The 17,946-nt window shown below is 36.9% G+C and overlaps 1 protein-coding gene across 2 annotated transcripts in view; it reads right to left on the minus strand.

Moving 5' to 3' along the window:
- SGCZ (sarcoglycan zeta) overlaps positions 1 to 14,342 on the minus strand; it is a 1,078,188-nt gene extending 1,063,846 nt beyond the window's left edge. For both annotated transcript variants that reach the window (XM_036068587.2, XM_036068584.2), the window contains exon 1: positions 13,479 to 14,342. In XM_036068587.2, coding sequence (XP_035924480.1) covers positions 13,479 to 13,517 — 39 coding nt within the window. In that variant the 5' untranslated portion in view covers positions 13,518 to 14,342. The remainder of the gene's footprint in view (positions 1 to 13,478) is intronic.
- Between the last annotated feature and the right edge of the window lie 3,604 nt (positions 14,343 to 17,946).

Genomic DNA, 17,946 nt, shown 5'->3' on the forward strand with positions numbered 1-17,946 from the left:
GCTCACTTTTGCTCTCTCTCTCTGTGTCAAATAAATAAAATCTAAAAAAAAAAAAAAAATCTGGTAATCTGGTATGAAATTCTATCACCGAGAGGCAGTATCCAACAAAAATTTAAAACAATTAAGGAAAAAATATAAAATTGATAATTACCGACATTCAATTTTAGCTGCAGATAAGTAGGATTTCATGAGAGTATAGTTTGAGAATCAGTCTCTGAATCCAAAGGCATGATTTAAATGATAAAAATTTTAGACAATATGGGAAAGATTTTTTTTTTCCAGGACATAGGGAGATTAGAGAATCTTAAATCATACCACATAGGTAGCTTTTTATCTCACCAAAACTTAGAGCATATTTTATCATGCCTAAAAATCTCCTAGTGTGTTGCTAATCTGAAATTGAGCTGAACCAGGATTACCAATACTAGAACCTGGAACTAGACACCAAAGATACAGAAACTGGAGAAAAAAAATTCTCCCGAGGCTAAGCATTACAGAGAATAGAAAACTCAGAATCAACTACATGTTGGGAAGTCTGCAGTAAGATCTTAGCTACAAAAATATAGCTTCTGCAAGGTTTTGGTGTGTATCATGATAAAAGTTGCCCCAAAAATCCAGTGGAAAGATTTCTCCACCAGCCCCGAAGATGACTTCTTGTGTTACCACCACAGGGTAGTGATAAACCTATAAAAAGCCCCCCCCCCCAAACAAACAAAATACCATAATCTCAGAGATACAGAGAAGAGATTGGTGGTTGCCAGAGGTGGAGGGTTGCTAGAGGTAGGAGAAATGGATTAAGGGAGTCAAAGGTACAAACTTCCATTTATAAAATAAATGAGTCCTAGAGATGTAATGTACAGCATGGCAACTATAATTAATAATACTGTAAGGTATATGAGAAAGTCGCTAAGAGAATAAATTTTAAAAGTGTCTCATCACACACACAAAAATTCTGTAAATATGTATGGTGACAGATGTTAACTAGATTTATTATAGTGATCAAATATCAAATCATTATGTTGTATGCCTAAAACCAATATAATGCTGTATGACAGTTATACCTCAATTAAAAAAAAAAAAAAAGCCCAGGAATATGTGGATGATCATTAGTCACAGAAACTAAGTAGTACTTCATCACCTAACTCAAGTTTTTATTCATTGTTGGACCAAGCAGCCGAAGAAAGAAAGAAAGAGAGAGAGAGAAAGAAAGAAAGAAAGAAAGAAAGAAAGAAAGAGAGAGAGAGAAAGAAAGAAAGAAAAAGAAAGAAAGAAAAGTGGACTGAAAAAGAGAACATTATTTCCCCCAATGTAAAAAATTCTGGTCAGCCACCAAATATTGCCAATATATATCAACAAGGATGTAATAAATATCTAACATGTATCAGAGGTAAAGTAGATTAACATTAGGATGGAAAATATAAAACACAATCTACAATCCCTAGTGTTTATACTTATATGTTTATCCACATAGCATAGAATCAGTGCAGAATATATACATAGATAAAAATAAGATCAAAAAAGGTACAGCATGATCACCATGGGTGCAGTTACTAGGAGAAAGCATCTTAAAAGAGATAATATGGTATTTCTTGGATAAGCTCCCATTATTAACTGAGTCCATTTTTCTCCTTTCACAAGGAATCAGGAAACTTATAAATACCAAGCTGGATAAATAAAAAGAAAATCATAAGCAGACATAAAAGTAAAGAACACAATAGATAAAAAGAAGCTCTTCAAAGTAGCTAAAGAGAAAAATACTACATCTATTAAATGATATTTGGACTAAGATTTGCTCTCTCACTGACATCAGTGGAAGCAAGAAGACAGTGAAATAATATCTACAATATACTAGGAGGAAATCCCTATTTATCTAGAGTTGTAAGCCATAAAAAATATTTCAAACATGAGGGTGAAAAAAAGATCTTTTCAGGCTACCAAAAAAATTGAGTTTGCCATCACCAAGTGTACTTCAGACAAAAGGAAAGTGATTTCTGGGATGAAATTATTAAATTAAATATAAATAAGTTAAATGTAGTAAATAAGAGGCAAAACATTATCCAGATGGATTTCTAAAATCTAGATATGTGCTGTTTGCAAGAGATAAACATAAAACTTAAGTATACAAAGGGGTTGAAAACAAAAGGATATCAGAAACACTAACCTATATTATGGTAATAATAGGGGTAACAGTACAGTGTAGGTACTAGTTAAAGCTGGTGTAGCTACATTAAAATCAGAAAAAAATAAATTTAAGGCAGAAATCATTACCAGAGATAAAGAGGTCATTACCAAATAATAAAGGTCTCAACTCACCAGGAAAATATAACAATTTAAACTTAAATATATCTGATAACATAGTCTCAAATATGTAAGGCAAAATTTGAGAGATCTGTTAGAACACCATCATAACAGAAAATTTTAACATACCTGTTTCATAATTTATAGCTTAAACAAGCAAAATAGAAAGAGTATGGAATATAAAAACAATATTAATAAACAATCTAATAAGACTTGATCTCTAAAAAATGAAAAAAATACCTTCATTCCAAGGAAACTCTGAACATGAATATTGGCTTTATATTAGCACTTAAATAATTTTTGCCAAGTCTCAAAAGACTGATATTATACAGACCATTTTCTCTACCATATACAATTAGTTAAGAATGTATAGTGGAGTTAAATGTACAAAGTGTGTAGGAACACAAAGGAAGAAACAACCATCTCTTCCTGGGACTAGGTACTAGTCAACAAGTGGGAGTTCTCTCATCAAGGAAGCAGAGATGTATTCTAGACAAGTGCATATGAAATATTACAAAGGATTGCAAAAGAAATTGGCATGATCAAGGAGAAGTGAGTTATTCAGGAAAGTTATGGTAGAACGTGTGTGTGTGTGTGTGTGTGTGTTGGAAGGTAAGTAAGAAAACGGTCATACGTGGCCTGAAAATGAGCAAACTCTATATTATGTTTTATCATATTGTGGAGTACAGATTATAAAATAAGTAACAGGGGATCAACAAAGATTTTTAAGCAGGTGAGGGATCAAATATTATTTTATTCTAAAAGAGAAATCTGAAAATATAGAATGTGGATTGCTCATCAAATATGTTGGGCAGAGGTAGACCAGTTAGACGGTGACACAAAGCTGGCTGATTCCCTAATAAGGAAGAATTTCCCTTTGAAGAAGCATGAACATATCTCACTTCCTAGAATCCCTTATTCTTGCAAATCACATTTTCTTAGGAGGTCCCTCACTGACCATTGTTATCAGCCATGGTCAGTTAGATTTTCGTCCCCCATTCCTACTTTGATCTATGCATTTCTACATTACTTTACTCTCATTAGCCCACGCTATAAGACCCATACAACAGCTAAAACACATCTATCATGATTAAGTAACCTTTACTGAAAGACTAAGCATAACAAGGATAAAATAATTACAAACCCATCTATCCAACAGCTTGAGATTTACAGGTCACTAACAAACCAAATTCATTAGCTATAATGTGCATTTCAAAATACACATTGGCCCAGCTCTACTGAGATTACTTTGGGTCTGCTCTCTATCTAGTTAGGTGGCTTACTCCTTGGGCCACCCCATGGAGACAGAGCCGTCAAATCCCCAGAGGCAGATAATATATCTGACTATAAAAAATTTGATCAAACTGTCAAAAACACAAAAAAATCAGCTAAGGAAATTGTGAAACATAGTTCATGGTTCTGGGGCAGTGTATGCAACAGTTTCATAGAGGAAAAAAAGCAAAATTTATCATTATTATCTCCAAATAGTCTGTGGTTTCCTTTCGCCCCAACCTGAACATTTTAGTCATAGTTAATCACTGGATACTATCAGGTCTAGCTTCTAGAAACCATCTTTTCTTTATTTTTGAGGGTAACCTTAGGCAGTTCTAGAAATCTCTAAATCCCTCTCCGTCCAGCATCAGGCCCAGGCTTGGTGCCCCAGTTTCCAGTATTTCCCAACTTACTCTGAGATGACTTACTAAGAAAGAGAATATATAAGTCTCTTTACAGTGATTCCAACCTCACCCCCCAGCCCTGTGGCCACAATTGCAACATCACATTAGAATTCACAGTGGTATGGCCAGCACCACTGCAAGAAATACATGCGTATATGTGGAATAAGACAGAGAACATTTGACAAAAATTCAGATCAGAGATGAGACCTTGATCTTGGGCTTAACAAAAGGTATGGAGGTGAGGACTTGGGACTGTGTGATATGATGGACTTGATAATCAAGTAGATAAGTGGGATGAATCAATGGGATAAGTAGGATAGGATCCTGAGAACTCTAGCTGCCATGCCTAAGTGAATGGTGACACGCTAAACAGAGAATAAGTTCTGTTAGATTTAAGTGACTATGAAACATCTAGGTAAAGATTTCAGATAGATTGTCAAAAATCGGGGATGTGGCTTAAGTGAGAGCTGCAAGGTGTATGTGCATTATCATGCACCATCATCTTGTAAGTACAAAATAGAAGCTATGAGTAAATGAGACTATCTAGGAACTATGCAGAAAGAGAGAATCAAAACATACCATGGGACAAAATCTCGGGCAACAGAAATTTTGGAGAAGGTATACACAAAGGAGCTATTAAAAGATTCTGGGAGTGAAAAATCAAATAGGTGAAAGTTCTTACATGGCATTTACATTGAAAATATTAAAAAGTATCATTCTTGCCAAGAATTCAATAATGTATATAGTAAAGAACTATAGTGTTTATATCTACCAATATCATGGTGAGTCACCGGTCTTATAATGTAACATTTTGATACTGGATTATTTAAAGAGAAGGACAGAATATCATTTAAATCAAATGTTCTTTTGGAATGGGAGCATAATATTTATTGTTTATTTTTGGGTTTACTTGGATTCATTCTTTTTTGTTTTTGTTTGTTTTTGTTTTTTTTTTGTTTTGTTTTTAAATTGAGATTTATTTTCTTTTTAAATTTAGATTTTAGTTTTATCAAAGTTGTGTGAGCAAAGTTTAAAATAATCAAGTTTGGGGCGCCTGGGTGGCTCAGTCGTTAAGCGTCTGCCTTCGGCTCAGGTCATGATCCCAGGGTCCTGGGATAGAGCCCCGCATCGGGCTCCATGCTCAGCAGGAAGCCTGCTTCTCCCTCTCTCACTCCCCCTGCTTGTGTTCCCTCTCTCGCTGTGTCTCTCTCTGTCAAATAAATAAAATCTTTTTTTCCCCTTCACTCTTCTTAAGTACTTTCATAAGGAGTTAGTGGTTATAAATACATATAGGTAGATATAGACTTGTGGAATCACAATGATAACAGTATTTTCCCATTCATGACATTGATTTATTATATCATGTTTCACAAATATGCTCTTGCTCATGGCAGCCGAATTGGTTATTTCTACCCAAGAAAGAATCAAAGGCTCTTTTATCTCATGTAGATAATATTTATTTTTCCAGCCATTCTAAAAAAAGATGGAAATTTGAAAACCAATATGAAAAGAAGTTTATTGATATTGATACTCATATTTACAAATGAAAGTTTTGTATAGTAATTGGGCTCAGAAGCAATATTGATAATGTGTGGGTTACTAACTGAGCCAAGTAAGCTCTTGGCTCTCAGAGACTTAAGGTTTGCATTTTTAACTATTTAGGAGTAGCCCAGAATGTTTGCCACTTACGGCCATTAATAATTCAGCTGAGACACCGACAAAGAAGGTGTGAACGTGTAAGGCATCAGCCATGTAAGTCAGCCTGATCCCCTATGCAGAAGCCAAAGCTCAAGTCAGCTTGGTTGTGTCCTTTTCTCCATGTTACTTAAACACTTACTCTGGTGAATGAAAGAAACTAGGTTTCTTTGAAGAAAATGGTCTCCAGAAGAATGACAAAATGTAGTTCTGATGATGAAAGAGAAGAGATCTAAGAAAATGATGGTTCTTAGGCAGAAAATATGTGTTATCAGACAAATCATCCCCTCTAGTCAGACTCTTAAATGTTGACTTGCCAAGGTTTGGTAAAGCATTTCTCAAAAAAAGGTATTATTCAATATAGACCTTCCTATGAATATAAAAGAAATGTCCTTCCAAAATTATATTGAGTTATCTGTATATCTTCATTTGTGATTCCTGGTATAAATATAATTTGGAAAAACGATATGAAAAAAGTATATCAAGATTCAAAGCCAATTTTACACTGCAATAACACTTAATTTCTGTTAAATTGGAAAGACTGCCATTATGAACTTTAGTTTTATTATGGATTAAATCACCTGATACTTATTTCCAGATTTCTGGGATACCATAACATCTAAGGACTTAATAATTTTAGTGTCAGCATAATCACTCAGATTGATTTTTAAGTTTTATGATTAATAGTAAATGTACATCAAGCTGGAATGCCAAAGCAACACTAGAGGTTAAATCCAATGTACAGTCCTGACAAAATGAACATTATTTGCAGTGACCTGAGAGGCAGAATAATGAAGAAGACTAGTGGACTTGGACAAAATATAGAGAGTTTATTTTAAAAGATTGGCACAAGGCTATGAAACTCTTATCCAGTGGTCTCAGTCTATGATTTATCTATCATTCTCTTATAGGTTTTATTCACAAACACCAATCGTCAGTAATCTGGCCCAAAGTAACTGATTAGGAATAAGCATAGGAGTAAAAATAAATATGGCCTGTGAACAATTGTTCTGTAACAGGAGTATATACTATGACTATAGGTAAAATACTATCAATTTTATTTGCAACAAGAATATTAAAGAAATTCAGTGAGAAATTTCTACAGTCAGAAGTTCTATGAACTTCCTGGTATTGTGGCCTATATAAAAGAGCATAGAATTTAGAAATGCAGGGCATAGATTTAAGTTCTTCTTCCATTATTTATTAATCATGTAATCCTCGACATTTCACTTGATTTTTCTGTCTCCATTTTGGCATCTATAAAATAAAAATACAACACTCAGCAGACAAACTTATAATGACATTCAAACAAGGAAGTATTTGGAAAATAAGAAGAGTTATATTAACTTTATTTACCAAATTTAAAATGATTTTCTTCCAGGAGGGCACAAAAATGGCATTCTGAAACAAGTACTCAGAGCTCTAGACTCTGAGACCGGCAAGACAGAGATCCTCAGAGGTCCTGAGGTTTTTACCCTGTGTTCCCCAGTCTTACAATTCTGGGATCAGCATCCCGGGGTCAATGGCAGGGGCCAAGACTTGCAGAGAGCCCCCAATCTCTCTTGAACCAGAGCTGCTCCCTTTTTATTGGTATTAGATATTATAAAGATGTTGTTTGAACAAATCTTTCAGCTGTGGCTAAAAATGACTACAGCAAAAAGTACTAAGGAGATACAGTTTCCACCTTGCAACACCACCATCACCTGAGAAGCTTAAAGGGAAGAAGGATTGTGACACAAACTCGGGTTGACGGCCAAGCCAGGGTTTGAACAAGGACTTCTAAGTCCTACTTCAACCAGATGAGTGCCATTTCCACCACACAAATCAACAACTTTAAAGGCTCTCAGCTGGCAGAGGTCTTCAACCAAGTCTCATAGTACATTAGTCTACAATTTTGGAGTAAGAGTTTTAAGTACTTTGGGGTACCTCTGACTTCTAACTACTGGTAAACTCCATTTTGGTGTAGGGTGATTGCTTTAATTAATATCTAAGGCTGAAGTTTTAGCTCTTATTTCACAGATGGACACTGATACGGCAATTAAAGCCTTTCTGACTGGATAATAAAATCCTTTATTTTTAAAGGTCTCTGATGTCAAGTTGGTGTAGAACACTCTAGATAACCTATTTAATACCAACAGAGCAGTATAAATGTTCTAAAATCTGATGAGGGCTTACAGTATTTTTCAGAGTGAATCTATAAAAATATTGTTTAGGAGTGTCAAGAAAACTCTCAAGGCATTTGGCACAATTTTTAGTTGTTAGGATGTGAGTCTGAGATTCTCTTAGAGGAATGGTAATCCTTTAATTTGCTCATTCTGGGGTTGGCCTAGAAGTCTCTAGTAAGTTTCATTAAGGATGTAAGATCACCACATGTTTCTGTAAATTTGCGAAGAAAAAGAGACTTGGAATAAAATAAAAATGCAGATTTTAGTACATTAAAATCTACATTTATATAAAATGAGATAGCTCACTTTTAGTCATATAGAGATTTAGAAGCTAAGAATTTTATCACAAATTCTCAACAAATCAAGCAAAATTCTCAATGACTTGTAAACTTTTATTTTGACACATTAACATTTATTAATTTACCTATTTAAATGCATATCCTCAAACATTTCACATTTGAACAGAAGTACATGGTCATTTTCCTTACTAACTTAAAGTTGTAATCTCTGCCAAGTTGTATTTTAGCTGAAATTCCAATACAGGATGAGAAACACCTCACTAAATATTACATAAAAGGAATGCCCCCAAAAGACACATGCTGACTTATTGTCTTATAGCATTAAGCCATCTTGTGTAGCTATGATTTTGTGTCCATAAATCCTAAAATATTCTTTTTTTCCTGGACCTTCAAAATTTGATGTATTCTCAATTGGTAAAGTCTGAAGATCAGCAAAGCTGTAATAGCCAGTATGAAGACCTGGAATATATGCTGAGTGATGACAGCAGGCCCCTGAAGATTTCAGAAATAATCATTTACACAACTCCCCTCAAATTTTAAACAAAATTGTTTATTTTTCTTAATTCTCTTTCCACTCACATCAAAAATGTTCCCTCATCTCTCCTGACTGTATAAAAAAAGAATGTTTCACTACTGTTACTTGAAGTTTATTTCAACTTCAATGAAACAAGTCCATACTCTGAATATAAGGAAATCAAGATTAACTGTTTCTGAATCTTCATGATTGCTTTCTCTTATCAAAAGAGAAATGGAACTAGCCCTGGATGGAGAAAACTATAACAGCTTTAGATGTGAAAGAGGTCAAATAATTCAGTATTCACAAATGTTTCCTAATTCTAAGCCAAGAAATGAATATATAAAGCAAGTTGCTAAAAATACGACATTTGTTAGAGAGTACTATTTTTCACTATGGAATGACTAACATTAAAAAAAAAAGGAAAAAACACCTACTTATACTCCATCACAAAGCCTCCTACACTGCAGCAGCCCTGACTTTCCTGAGCTGAGTGTCTTATTGATGAAACAAAAAAATACATTTTTAGAATTCTTCTAAGTGCCAACTCTCTTATTTGATTGAAACTGTAGACTAATGTACTATGAGACTTGGTTTAAGACCTCAGCATATTTATACCAACCACTTGTTTAAACACCTCTGCATTTCTCTTTTTTGCTAGACTATCATTTCTCACCCATGCAATACTTTCTTAATGACCTAATTGTATTATTCAGGGAAGCTTTCCCTGGCCTATCTAGGGCAAGTTTCAAGTTCTTGGTAAATGAAATTTTATTTAAATTAAGGAGATAAAATTAAGTAACAGTGACTGGACCACATTTAATTAACTCAAACAAGTACAATTATATTTATTAAAAAGTTGTTTTATGCATCTCAAGATTAACTATGCAGTTTACAATTTTTGCACCTTATAAAATGATAACTAAGAAAATATTCTGGAAGCATACTGTTTGTATTCTGCAAGCAATGGAAAAATTTCATTTTAACTTCTAGCCAGTCATCCCATTAAAGGAACAGTCCTAACATATAAATAAATTAAAGCTGGGATCAAATAAGACTGCAAAAATTATACTGTACTCCTGATGCGTTTTATGTTTTTGATCTCAAAGCAAATTACAATTATCTACAAATACATGCTTAGCATCTGAAAACATAATTTCTTGAAACTCCTATTTCAAAAGCTGAGTAAAAGAATCACCAAAGTCTTATGTATTACTTAAACATAGCCATTTATTCAACCTAATATTTCTTATAAATATTACAAGAAGCAAATTTATAAGTGTCAGCTCCAAAAGTTACTAGTGCATAAGATATGTTGTCTAAAAGAGGGCATCCCCAGAGCTAACATAAAAGGGAAAGCTACTATCTTAATATCAATTACGAAAAGTCCTCTCTAACTCAGAGATATTCCAGAATAGAGGGTAGTTTCTCGAATATCAGTATTCATTAACACCCACATTTCCAAATCAGTAACCCATATTTTGGGTTGTTTGATGTTGTTTCTTCTTTAAAACAACACCAGGGCAAAATCCAGAGTAAAGTTTATACATTTATTGGAGAAGCAGATAGAGATCAAAGGGAAAAGAACAGACCAAAAGTCTTTGGATGAGAACTCTCTACCTTTTCAACACTGATCTGTTTCATCAGGAGCTTGTATGCCGAATAGAAGATGAAACATCCTCACCTTCATTAGCAAGTTTTATACATATAACTATATTTTAGTTTTCCACCAGTAAATCTTTTAATGTGCATATTATCTTTAGTTTTATGATAATGACAACAATGGCATAATACCTAATTATTAGAGTTTATCTTTAGTTTGAAAACTTGCAAAAGACTGTTTACTGAACAGCATATAAAAAATCAACGTCCACACATCCAGCATAGCAAAAAAATATATTCTTTGCTAAAATCTCATAAGGAGAAAATAGTTTCCCACAAAAAAGGTTAAAAAATTAGCAAAATCTTCCTTTCCTAAAACTTGAGGGAAGCAGTTTCACCTAATAATGGCACTAATGACTAAAACTAAGCTAAATGGTATTCTCATAATATTATGCACATTATTTATTTACCAAATCCCAGTGAACATTGTTTTTCTTTTCATTTATTTAAAGCATCACAGAAAGTAAAGTTTTTATATGGATGTGTCTTAACATAAGCATCCTTGGACCACAATAAGGAAAGTCAACATGCAAAAATGTAAAAAATAAGAACCCCCAGCTTTTATCTCCCCTATGACCACTGACCACCATGGGGGTGTCCTTCAGTAAGAAGCCACCAGAAAATAACTTCAACTGGAATTCTCTAGAAAACCCAAGCCAATGGATTCTGCTGGTAAGAGGGAATCCAGACAAGTTATTCGACACGTAGTACACCCATCTCTAGAAAGCATATATATTCCTGAATGTGTTTCAAAACCTCCATGTTCCAGAAGCATAGCCAAACCTGACAACACAAATTTACACCCAAACTGGAGGGTCTCAAACATTTTCGACTAAGGCTCAACTACATTTCCTCTTTTGCCAGTTCTGACTCCTAACAGTGCCTTGTTCCTGACATAATTGTTCAACAACCTCAACAGATCTTTGCCTTGAACATTCCTTCATTTCTTCCCAGTCTTTGCCAATATACCTCCTCCCACCCAAGCTCTTCCATTTCCTACGCTATGTTGCTTGGCTGCAAAGTGTATCACATTCTGGCTGTGAGAATCTCTGAGCTCATGTGTAGTTTTTGAGGTTAAGTGGGATCTTCTACTAAACTAGACAGAAGCTTCCAGAGTAGGTTTGCTCCTTTGCCGATAAACAACAATTTAGTGGTGCCAAGATTCGGGGAAGGGGGGAGCTAAGCTAGTTAAACACTAATGGGATATCAGGGAAATGATCACCCCAAACCACTTTCCCTCCCATTTCTCATAAGAAAAAGCTTTCCTCTGTGCCATACCCAATATCTAACAAAAAAATAAATCTGGATGACTCTGCCTCTGCATGAGATACACATTACAAACGTCCATCTGCTCTCTTTTGCATCTCAAATAAAGCCTCCCCCTCTCTCAAGAGACTGGGATGCTTGGGAAAAGCTGCAAGGGATCTTTTCAAACACAAAGGCAATGTATTCTGCCTTGGTATAGCACAGAAATAATAGAGCTTTCTTCCAGTCGAAGGTCTACTGACTGTGACCTTGGCCCTACCCCAGAAACGTATTGTTCCCCAACTTTAACTGGAGCAGCAAATATGCCTCCTCCCTACTTCAGTTTTTTTTTTTTTTTTTCCCCCAACAAAACCAGAGTCTTAAATGAAGTGGTGTCTAAGTTCTGACCATCTTGCCCCACTCAGCCTTCATTCACAATCTGTGGCAGGGAAGAGTCCACAAAGTGCAGCCACAGTTCTGCCCCTCCTTCCTTTTCCTTCTATGCAATTTGGAGCACCAGGAGATCTGGGGTCCACATTCTGGGAGAACTGGGCTTCTGGACTGGACGTGCTCTGTGGCCAGGGCAGACAGCTGGCTGCTGACAGCCTTTTGCCCTCTACAGGGGATTTCTCCAGCCCTCTCTTCTTACAGGGCAAATCCATTTTCCGTGACATTTCCAAGCAAACCTCTGCTACTCAAGTTTCCCCAGCGGGTAGGAGTGTCTACAAGTCCTCACCTGAACTGAGTCCATCGAAAATGAGTCTCTAGTAATAAAAATAAGATAAAATAACCCTCTGAAGCAATACAGTCGAGTGTAGAAAATGCGTGGAGAATAAAAAGAAAAGATGCTCCCAGCTTCGCCCCCTTTCCGGCTTTTTCATTTACTGTGAGCGGGACATTTAAATTGTTTTGTAGTTTGTTGATTTTTTAAGGATTTTTTTTTTTTTTTTTTTTTTGGTCTTTTTAAAAACGGCACTGCAGGAGCGGTGCCCACAGGCAGAGGGGCAAACTGTCACTCTGGATGCCCCTGCCAGCCATCCCCTCGGGGCCAAGCGGGGGATCCGGGAGGGAGGAGCAGGTGCGGAGAGGGTCCTCGGCTAAACGGCGGGTCGGTGGGGGCGCGGCTTGGGGCCAGGACAGTGCTCAGCTACACAGGGGGAGGGACACCCGGAGCCTCCCGGAGCCTCCGCAGGTGCCACCCTCCCTCCTCCCCACTCCCCAGACCCGCTCTGCGCAGGGTGCCTGGGGCAGGTTCGGTCGCTGAGCTGGCGTAGGGAGGCAGCCGGAGAACCTCTCCAGTACCCCCCATCCCCACCCAGAACACGAGTTCGCGCCCGGGGCAGTGAAACTGTGGCTGAGACCGCCTTAGCGCTCGTGGGAGAAAAGGGTCTCATAAGTGTTGGAATGAAAACAAGCCGTGGCCACCGACGCCTCAGTACCCGGCATCTCCGAGCGGAAACAGGCTGTCCTCTGGCGGGCGGGCGGGCGGACGGGGAAGAGGAGGCAAAGTGGCGGCGCGGCTCGGGCAACTTTGCCGGGCAGCCTGGCGACAGCGGGCAGAGACTGCTGCTGCCGCCGCTTCCCCGGCGAGGCTAAGGAGCACTCGGCGCCCGGTCTTGCACCCAGAGTGCTGCTACAACTCACCAGGAGGAGGACCGGGCGACTGTTGTCGGGAGCGGGAGGCAGGCAGGGAGCCCAGCCTGAGAGTGCAAGCCGAGCCCCAGAAAGCCGCCCTCCATGTCCTCGGCCCCCCGAGGGGCGTCTGCGCCCGGGTACGCTGCACCCCAAATGCCCACTCGCCGTCCCACGGGGCCACCAACTATTCTAGCGGTGCGAGGAAGAGGCAGCGGAAAAATGAGAGGAGAGCAAGAGAGCAGGCGAGCGCGAGAAAACAGGACCGACGCCCGCCCGGAGGATCACGTACCTTTAGCTCCTCAATGTCCAGGTTTGTTGATCTGTCCATGGAACGAAACTAAAGGAAGTGGAGAGAAACCGGGCAAGTTGAACCAAAAGACAAGCTAGTCTTTTAGTTTCCAGCCTAAACTCAGCTTTATCCTCCTCCAAGCCCTGGCAGCTTCTCTCAGTCTCATTCTCCGTGATCACGCCGCCTCCACCGGTTAAAAATAATAAAAATAAATAAATAATAATTATAATTCAGTTTGTTTTACTTCCTGAAAGATTAGTGACAGGTGATCTTTACCGCGGTGCAACACAGCTCAGTCGAATCAAGAAGGGGGTGTGTGTGGGGGGAGATCCACTCTATTTAAGATTATTTCTTCTTCTGCAATAAGCTTAGAAACCAGCGAATTGCTGCATCCCAAGAAAAAAAGCTGCTTCCCTGGACAGCATCATGCGGCAAATTTCAAGCAAATGTGTTCAAACTGAAGAGAAGAGTATATGATAAAAGCCTTCCTCCGTCAGGCTTACTCTGGTAGCTAATTTAGCACACTGTGAGTCCCAAGCATTAGCAATGATCAATTTCCCCGGCAAGATCACCAAATCCCCGAAGTCCTGCATAGACTTAAAAATGTCTTGCAGCTAAGAGGTATTCTCTCAATGGGGAAAAGAAGATAATAAAGTCTGAAGGGAACGATCTCCTTTGAAGGTTATGCTAAAAAGAGTTGAGAGAATAGGAGGTGGATCCTACAGAGGAGAGAAAAGAGGGAGAGAGAGAAAGCCAGAGAGGGAGAGAAAAATTTTCCTCCTGCTTTGCTGTTTTACTGGCCTTCACCACCAGGTGACTGACTTCACTTCTCTCTTCCCACAGCCAGCGCTAAGGGGATTTCTCTCATCTGTCAAAAAGCAACATTTCCTTTCCAGACAAATACTGTGCTGCTGGGTCTTAAAGACTGCCCTCTGCCCGGAATCCAGTAGGTGACAAGCATTTTAATTCATTTCACATGTTGCCTTATCTCGTTCCTGTAGATCTGGGAGGAACATGCATGTGTGGATCATACGCGTGTATTCACATGTACTCACTTTACATCTCTGCTGCTTTCAGTGTCGGGGGGCTTGAGAAAGACTTTTAAAGAAAGTGACAAATAGAAATAAAATTTCTCCTACTGATGCTTCTTACCATAAGCAATCCTTTACTGGAAAATTATTCTTTAAATAGAAGCTGAGAGGTCAGTACACTTAACTTGTAGGGTGTAGATTTGGCGTCGAGGCTCTTTTTTTTTTTTTTTTTTTCATTTAAATATCTTTTAGTGTAAAAGCTTGACTTTTGAAGGGATTTAAACATTCTCCTCTTGTTTTATTATGGCACATAAACTAGTGAATGTTAAAAATGTTTTTGGATTCAGAAAAAGTGCTGAATAAATAATTACCTTTGTTTCAAAAAAAAATCTTTTTTTTTTAATTTTATTTTATTTAAGTGTGCATCATCTAGTCTCCTGGCCTCCTTCTCTAACTCCATCTTTGTCTCCTCACTGGCTCTGCTTCAGCCACATGGTCTACCTCCACCTGCCATTTCTTCTGCCATGGGCTCTTTAACCCTGGCTCCCATCCCTCAGACAGGATAGCTCTCTCTCCCTCTTTGCAAGTTTAACCCTCATACGTCAGACTCAAGTCACCTCTGGAGAGAGGATTTTCCTCAAATGAGTCGCTCAGATACTCCCCCTCCTCTGTCATCTCTTCACAGCTGTCACTTCAATTTATCATTATTTAATGTATGCATTTGTTATCTGTTTGTTTGACTCTTCCAGTAGACGATAAGCTCTGGTGGGCAAGTTTTATCTTTCTTATTCACCAACATGTCCTAAGGGTCTAGCACATAAGTGCACAAATATGCCTGAAACAGATAAATGTGGGTGGGAAGAATCTTTTACAGTTATTATTCTAATATCTAAAAACCTCCATGACCATCTCCCCAATCAACATGCAAATACCAGTTTTTCCCCTCCTAGTCTGCAGCTAAACCTAGTGCTCTCAGCTTTATGATTAAGCACGCGGTTCTTTAGTTTAAGCTTATTCTATTCCACAAGCTTATCAATACTACCTTTCTCTCAAACTTCGACTTGTGCCTTCCGCTTTCAAGGTTAACATCAGTTAGTGGAGCTGAACATAAACTTCTCAAAATAAATTTTCCATGTTCATTTTACATGATGTATGATGAAAAATAATAAGGCTCCAGGTTAAGAGTAAATGAACATATATAAAATGTATAACTCTTAAAAAACCTCTTTTCTAGACATTATCAGTAATGCACCATGAAAATACATAATTACATGTTTTATTTAAATTCTAGTTCTCCCATATAGAATAATTTCATATTCCCTATCAATCTGTTATTGCCTTCAGCAAGTTGAATATAAAAAGCAAATTTATTTTGAGCATATTAAAGTGATACTATCTTTGAGATAACTTTAAAATTTACAATTGTGAAAACAAAAGTCTAAGAAAGATAAATATTAATGTTTAAACACTATTCAGAAGGGGAAGCCTCAAGATAGTTTCTTAGTATGGCCTAAAATTACGGTTGGAAGAAAAGGTGATTTACTATTTAATTATAAAGGCTAAGTTTAACCCCATTTTTCAAAAGTTATATATAGTCATGCATATAATGACTTTAATTCATCTTTAGTAATACAAAATTATATCCACCATGTAATGTTGACCAGACTGGCATTATATGAGCTACGGAAACTATAGGTGATTTCCAAATCAGTTCCAAATTTGGGCCTAATTAAATGTCTACAGAGCAAGAGACTTCCAGGTATTAAAAAAAAAAAAGAGAGAGACCTCCAAGTATTTTACTATTTCATGAATTCCCATGCACATTAATTAGGCTGAATAGTCCTAAAATTAAAAAATGAAATTTGATCACAAAAATATGGTTTACTGAAACTATTTATATAACCTTTCAAGGCAATCAGGATTCAACTCCACTTCAACTGACACATGACTAAGCGAGACAATGGTCAGAAAATGCAGTAACTCTAAATAAACTTGAAATAGGGCAAGGGAAGGATTGGGAAGTGAACTAAAGAAAGGAATATTGCCTAGATTCCCTGAATCATAATTTCAAGAGGAAGACAACTACCCATGGCTGGTACATAGCAGGGTATGTAAAAAGAGCAAGATTCAATTTTAACAAAGATGTGTAATTCACAGGCAAAGTGCAAATAGCAATTACAACCCCCAAGCAGGGGAAGGCAGTGTGGACCTGCCAGTCATGAGATGTTACATATCAGGATCATTTGGCCATGGATACATTCATGAATGTCAAAAGGTATTAAAGCAAATGTACAAGTGCCATTATGAGCTTCTTTATGTTAACTAATTTACAGGAATGGGAAATTTATAGAATACTCTTTTTTATCCCAGTAGAAAATATTTTTATTCATCATATAAGGTTTAAAACCACTTATAGAGTTTTCAATTTCGTCAGCCTCTATATTACCCTCTCCTGACTCTCTAGACAAATTTACCATTTTTATGCTTTTATTTTTATTTTCTTAGCATTCTACACAGTAAGATCGTGTTTTATTTCAACTTTCTGAAATTATTAAAGGGATAAGTAATGTATTATAATTCATTATAATAGAGTAATAAATTACTTACATAGATGCCCCAGTAGTTTCTAATGATCACTATTTATATTCATATGATGTAAACACTTGCCATAGAAAAGGTTTATTTCTCAAAAATGTTATTTTTCATTCCATGCTGCTTTTAAAAGTAAGTACTAGAAAATATGGGAATATAAAATAGTAGGCTGTTTTCATTCTTATACTAATAAGAGATGTAATTGCTTATGTGTGAATAGATGAAAAATAACAAATTAAGTGCACTATTAACATTCTGATGCAGTCAAAAGGATATCCTTTGGCTCTTCCCCAAAATGATTACTCATCTTTATTACAGCACAGATGTATATTTTTATTTTAAAAAATCGATGTTGAAATTAAATTAAAATACTTTCTGCTCACCTTCAACCTAGATCATGGCTGCTACTCCAAATTTTATTCAAGGAAAAGAGAAAAGAAAGGAAAAGCAAAAATAGGATTAGTACTCCAGACAACAAGAGAAAAAAAAGGATTGAAAAGAGTAAGAGGACACAGACATGCCTGCTTATAGCCAAAAAAGAAGGCAGAATGTAGATTTAAAGCTACCAAAAACTTGAAACCTGGAACATATCTCCCTTTCTTTTTTGGTTTAATGGAGAAAAATATTGGCAAATGTATATTTTTAAAGTTATGTTTAACTATTTAGACACATATGATTTAAAATGTTCCTCCCTCAGTCATGAGAATACATATGCTTTGCACAGCATAGATGATAGTATTCTATAAAAGATAATGGAGGATCTTCTTTGCAGAATTTAGAGATTTATGATTAGTGCTAACAGTTTTACAAGCATCCCCCAAACCACTATTTATTGCCGCTCAGAA

The sequence above is a fragment of the Halichoerus grypus genome, chromosome 3, assembly GCF_964656455.1.
Source record: "Halichoerus grypus chromosome 3, mHalGry1.hap1.1, whole genome shotgun sequence".
Taxonomy (NCBI): Eukaryota; Metazoa; Chordata; class Mammalia; order Carnivora; family Phocidae; genus Halichoerus; species Halichoerus grypus.